The following is a 6679-nucleotide window of genomic DNA, read 5'->3' on the forward strand; positions in this document are numbered from 1 at the left end:
AAATTACTAAAAACTATTTTTTACAGACTGATTACGAGTAAGTTGCAAACCTTTTTTTAATTTCAGGCTAATTCTGTCACCCGTTGACTCAAACTAATACTAAGAAAATCTTCTAGGTCGTAATACTCAATGCTAAATTGGACCTAAAGTGGCCTTCATTGCGTTTTCGAGTATAATTGATCCTACACATTTCTAGCACATCCACAACAAAAAATGATGACGTAATTTAAAATCTCTCACTATGATACTATCATCTCATCCGCAATAAAAATGGTGCAATTTTAAACCTCTCTTGATACTCTCAAGTAATAATAATAATCAATCTATTCTTTTTTTAAAATAGGGTTGGCTGTTTACATTGTTCCGTAAAGCCAGTGTTAAATTTCTATCATTGAGCACAGAATTCTACTGGGATGTCTAAAAATGATACAAACTATGTTTTACAGATTAATATAAAAGTAACTCGCCAACCTTTCTTAAATTAAGGGTAATTCTATTACCCATTGTCTTGATTATTACCACTGTACAGACTTATGAAAAGTATAAAAGTTGACTGCCTCAATTTCTCTGCAGGTTCTCCACTAGCAAAAATAATGATAATAATGATAATTAATGATTCTGATGATGAGGAGGATAACAATAGCGTAACAAAACTCACAGAAAGCTTACATCGTGAAAGAAACAAGATATGTACCTTCCAAAAAATTAATAGAATTAATAAATTAATTGTTGTACCCGAAACGTCCATAGTCTGTTTTGTTCCCATACGAAGCCTCTCCATTTTCAGTCTTTCGTTAGTATAATACAATACAGGCCACACTAGCATTAAACTCTGCAACTACGTTAGACCAAAAAACAAACAAACCCAGACAAACAAGAGGACACGTCGACAAACTGTCCATTTAAACAACAAGACCAGACACCCGTCTACACTCTGTCTTTCCCGCTGCCGTTCGTTTATGGAATTAATTCTTTCAGGAGTTGATAGAAACTAAAAACAATACAAAATTTTTGAGGGTCTTGGAAGCGTGTAAAAAAAAATAAATAAAATAATGAAATGATCACAGCGTGTTTAATGAATATGTGAATGTGTTTGCCCTAAGGTATAATGCTATAAGTATCAGTGCTGATTGTTTTCCTCGGATCCGCGGAAATCTGCGATTTTTGTGTCAGAGGAGGAATTTCTTCCTTTTAAAAAAAGGCATTTTCCTCAATCAAATTTTCTGGCTTTGAGAGATTTGATGTGTAGTGGAACAAACTGGTGCAGTTTCCCCACTATCCAGAAGATAGCTGGAGTAGTTTATCATCTCAATGGCTCTAAAAGTGGGGGTTGTTGAAGTAAACATGTGGAATAAAGAAACCCATTCATAATTTTCCTCCTTTTTCCCTTTTTGTGACCATCAGCACTGATGGAGTATACTTCTCTATCTTCATATTTCTAGATCTGGAACAAGCACCATTTGTTTGAAGATACTGACGAGGCGGAGAAATTCCAGGGTTACTTGGACACAGCGTTCATGCTGGCTTATGCTGCCGTAAGTAATAATAATAATAATAATAATAATAATAATAATAATAATAATAATAATAATACACATTTATACAGCGCTCATTCTCCTGTAAAACACAAGCTCTGGGTACTTTACAATATAAATTATTAGAAAAAATAAAAAAAAAGAATTCATAGCCAAATCAAGGATTCATAGTGTCAATAAAAGCAAATACAGTAAAGATGTGTCTTGAGATTCTTTTTAAAGGCAGGTAAAGACTAAAACTCCCTCAGATCACGTGGTAGTTCATTCCAAATCTTGGGGCCGAAACAAGCAAACGATCTATCACCAAATTTTGTTCTTGATCTTTTTTCCGAAATTTTCGTTTGGTCATTACATGATCTTAAAGTGTAATTTTCAAATTTACACATGATCACGTGATCTGTGGGATACGCCGGTGCTATACCAGTCAAACACTTATAAACAAGACACGCTGCTTTGTAATATGTGCGCTTTTCAATGGGCAACCAATGGAGAGAGGCCAACAAGGGGGTTGCATGATCAAATTTTCGTTTGCCGAAAACTAATCTTGCTGCACTGTTTTGCAGTAGTTGTAATTGGTGATCGTGGAAAGATTTGATGTTGCCTTATTCAGTATCAGATCAAACCCTGCCTTGCAGACACTGTACTAGTAGTGATAAATTACATAATGTTACTATGATGTTATGTTATTTTTGCATTTGGTTTGAGTTTGACCAAATGGACCCCTGAGTTTGACCAGTGGACCCCTGAGTTTGACTAAATGGACCCCTGAGTTTGACCAAATGGACCCCTGAGTTTGACCAGTGAACCCCTGAATTTGACCAAATGGACCCCTGAGTTTGACCAAATGGACCCCTGAGTTTGACCAGTGGACCCCTGAGTTTGACCAAATGGACCCCCTGAGTTTCATCAAATGGACCCCTGAGTTTGACCAATGGACTGGTTTTTGTCTTGCAGGTTTTTTGTTGTTTTGCCGGCTCTGTCCTGGCAGGCTTTTCATGTTTTTTTTCCCAACTTTGACCCATGTCATTAATTCATGAAAGGTTGCTGATGACTATTAACATTTTTTTCCTTTTTTTATTTTATTTTATTTTCAGGGACTTTTTATCAATGGCTATGTCGGTGACAGGTAAGGTTTGGAATTGTTTTGTTTTTGTTTTTTTTTTCTTTTTTGTAAAAGACAAGATACAGAGCTGCCTACTTCTATGAAAATTTCGTAATTTATACGAATTTTTTGGTTCTAACAGGAGAACAATACAAAGATTTCTGATTCAATAATCATCTTTAAAACAATGTTCTGATTCCAGGGCTAGTATAAAATAGAGTTTAAATCATCGTTTTTATGTATCAGAAACAAATTGGTGATTTTTTAAAGGTGATTATAATGTTTAGCTTTTGAGCTTTTATATAGCACAATATCCACTAATTGTGCTTTACAAATGGTCCCTGACCAACAGCGACACGTAACAAGTAGAATGTGACATGACGTTAGGTGAAATTACAAATTTTTTTTTCAGATAGAGACAACGCTGTTAATGGCCAGGTACTCATTTTACACCCGAGTACGGTGAGTGAATGTGAGTAAAGAGTCTTTTACAAGGACTCAACTATGCGCTGAGCAAGGCTCGAACCCCAGGACCTTCCGATCCGAAAGCGAGTGCCATACCACAAGATCACATAGCCACACGTTTCCTGTGTTATTTCCCCTGAAAAGTTTCCTGTGTTATTTCCCCTGAAAAGTTTCCTGTGTTATTTCCCCTGAAAAGTTTCCTGTGTTATTTCCCCTGAAAAGTTTCCTGTGTTATTTCCCCTGAAAAGTTTCCTGTGTTATTTCCCCTGAAAACTACGAATTTTCCCCGATTCCAAATAGGCAGATCTGCAGGATAATAAGATGAGTCAAAATAGTTTTCTTTTTTTGTTATTAAACAACAATGAATATGACATCTTTAAAAAAAAAACAAAATACCAAAGGCTCAAAACCCTTCTTCGGACAACAATAAAATACAATGAAAATTAAACATAAATACATATAACTCTAAAAAAGAGATGGATGACAAAGCAATTATATTCAGCTGGTCCTCTCAGAATAGATAGGATGCGCTTGGCTAAGAAGCTCATAACATTGTCATATAGAAGTATAACGGACCAACACACAAATTTGTGTGTATCCATGAACGTTTATAGTTGGGTTAATACAGTTCAGTGAGCATTACTCTCATAAACGCGGATGGAAAAAAACAATAACAAAGACCTGAGTGACGTAATCTTCGAACTATCTATAAAAATCTTGGAATGTAAACATCCAAAGGCGAGCGTTGTACCTCAATCACATAGTTGTGTTTTATTTACATTTTACTTTTTAAAAAAGCATAACAACATTGGAGTTTTGATTTGCTTTTAAATCAATCTTACGGCTCTCATTGTGAAAACTGTAAAATATTTGGGCAGATGGATCGAGGTATGTTGTGTGGCTATGGTGGTCTAATGGTATGACCCTCACCTTCAGATTGTAAGGTCCTGTGTTCAAGTCCTGCTCTGAGTGGCGCATAGTTGAGTCCTTGGAAAAGTTTCTTTACTCACGTTCTCTCACCGTACTCAGGTGTAAAATGAGTTCTTGGCATTTAACAGCATTGTCTCTCTTATGAATTAAATTGCAATATCGTCTAACAGATGTCTTGTCCTACATTTTACGTGTTTGCTGTTGGTAAGAGACCCTTTGTAAAGCGCTTTGAGCATGTTTAGTGGATATTGCGCTATATAAAAGCTCAACTATTTTTTTTTTTAAATGTTTTATTAAGTCATAAACGAGTACATGGACATATATCGTATTAGAAAATTAGATATAGTTGATCTTTAGTAGTGCTTGTGTCTGGATGAGACTTTTTTATGTGGTCTCAAACCAAGAACATTGATAGTACTTGCTTTGGGAATCTACATCTGTTTGCTATTTGAACCAATTCCCCTTTATCTTAGTTTTTCACGTATGCTTTAGTTGTATGTACACCTATAATTTTTTTACTTCCAATTTTCTTCCCTTTTTTTACCGGCACGGAAATGACCTAAGTGTGTTAAAAGCGCCCTAAAAACTCTGAAAAACATTAAAAAACAAACTTACTTATCCGAACCAGCGACCACCTGAGCTCTAGCCCTTTGGTCTTGTGCCATGACGTAGAAGTTAGACGTCTTTTGTAGTTGTTCCAGGTGAATATAAAGTGTGTTACTGATGCTTGGATTTGGTGGGAGGAATGTGCATCTCAGGTCTTCAAGAGGTTGACATTCAAGCAAGTGGTGTTAAAAAACAAACAAATGTTTAGGTCTTGATTGATTATTGATTTCCCATTGCTGGTTTTCATTGTTTTATTTATTTATTTTTTAAATATCCTATTTGTGCGGCTATGTGGTCTAGTGGTATGACACTCGCTTTCGGATCGCATAGTTGAGTCCTTGGAGAAGGCTCTTTACTCACATTCTCTCACCGTACTCAGGTGTAAAATGAGCACCTGGCCTTTAAAAGGGTTGTCTCTGTCCCAAAAATTTGTAATATCGCCTGAAAGGTGTCATGTCTCGTCCTACATGTTATGTGTTGCTGTTGGCCAGGGACCCCTTGTAAAGCGCTTTGAGCACGTTTAGTGGATATTGCGCTATATAAAAGCTCAAGTTTTCAAGTTTTTTTTTTCCCCAGGGTTAACATGAGGCTGTTGCTGACATCGGGGATGGGATTGACATCTGTCGTGGTGCGTATTTTACTATTATTTTTGTTATAATTATTGTTGTTATTATCATTATTATTACCATTATAATTCTTCTCCTTCTTCTTCTTCTTCTTCTTCTTCTTCTTCTTCTTCTTCTTCTTCTTCTTCTTCTTCTTCTTCTTCTTCTTCTTCTTCTTCTTCTTCTTCTTCTTCTTCTTCTTCTTACCCCCTTCCGCCATGACATCATAAGATACTGTCGCCTTGGCATTCCACGAAGAAACATTTGATTCCAGTACGATTTTAAAAAGACAAAAAAAAAACCCCATAAAACAAAATCCATACATCTTCTGAATTTACTGAATACTCAGAAATGGCTCAGGCTTGAATGAGGGACCGACTGACTGTGACCGCTCAAGGTCGAATGTTGTTATTGTGTTTGTTTGTGCTTGTGATTACATAGTAGAAAATCAAGTAGTCCTACAGAGCCATAGGCCCGTGGGGCTGGAGTTTATTGAAACTGACAATAGCAATTGCTTGCTATCCTAGGATAGGACACTAGTCAATCGCAGAGTACTTTTTGCCAGATCTATCAGACCCAGCTACCCAATCACTGGTGGGTGGTCAGAAAAAATCTGGACTGCACCCGGGATCGATCTCGGCCCCTTTACTTGTGAAGCGAGTGCTCTACCGACTGAGCTAATGGGACACCCCCCTGTGTTACCATAAACACTGGTTTATTCTTCCTTCCCAACTTCCAGATTTTCATCTTCGGCTGCGTGTGCGAGTGGTGTGGATTCTACAACAAATATTTCTACATGATCATTTGGATCGTCAATGGGTTGGCCCAGTCCACAGGGTGGCCGGTGGTCGTGGCGTGTATGGGGAACTGGTTCGGACACGGAAGGTATGATGACGAAAGTTTTCAAAATATTTTTTTTTTTATTATTAAAAAAATTGAGCTTTTATATAGCGCAAAATTTTCTCATGCTCAAAGCGCTTTTACAAAGGGTCCCTGGCCAACAGCAACACGTAACATATAGAACGAGACATGACGCTTGTTAGACAATATAACCGTTTTTTTCCCCAGACAGAGACAATGCTGTTAAAGGCCAGATACTCATTTTACACCTGAGTATTGTAAGAGAATGTGAGTAAAGAGACTCTTCCAAGGACTCAACTATGCGCCGAACGAGGCTCAAACCCAGGACTTTCCGATCCGAGAGCGAATGTCATACCACTAGACCACATAGCCGTACGTAAATACATGTAAATAGGTACACAAGTAAAATCCCCTATTTTTCATTCTCAGAGGAACTTTTTGTTTCGGGTTTAACTTGAGAAATGGCTTACGTTCCTGCAATCATTATTGGCAATACTGGGCTGCAAAATGAGTCATTGGTTTTAGTATCTTACTCAAGGAAAAAGTGAGGTGCGTCAGCACAATGGGGCCTGAAC

The 6679-nt window shown here is 37.2% G+C and overlaps 1 protein-coding gene across 4 annotated transcripts in view; it reads left to right on the forward strand.

Annotated features, from left to right (window-relative positions):
- LOC144974526 (sugar phosphate exchanger 3-like) overlaps positions 1–6679 on the forward strand; it is a 49825-nt gene that overhangs the window by 13882 nt on the left and 29264 nt on the right. For all 4 annotated transcript variants that reach the window (XM_078917465.1, XM_078917463.1, XM_078917466.1 and 1 more), the window contains exons 4-7: positions 1443–1535; positions 2630–2661; positions 5215–5266; positions 5983–6128. In XM_078917465.1, coding sequence (XP_078773591.1) covers positions 1443–1535; positions 2630–2661; positions 5215–5266; positions 5983–6128 — 323 coding nt within the window. The remainder of the gene's footprint in view (positions 1–1442; positions 1536–2629; positions 2662–5214; positions 5267–5982; positions 6129–6679) is intronic.

Source organism: Berghia stephanieae, chromosome 6, assembly GCF_034508935.2.
Source record: "Berghia stephanieae isolate SIO BIC M18660-M18661 chromosome 6, UCSD_Bste_1.3, whole genome shotgun sequence".
Lineage (NCBI taxonomy): Eukaryota > Metazoa > Mollusca > Gastropoda > Nudibranchia > Aeolidiidae > Berghia > Berghia stephanieae.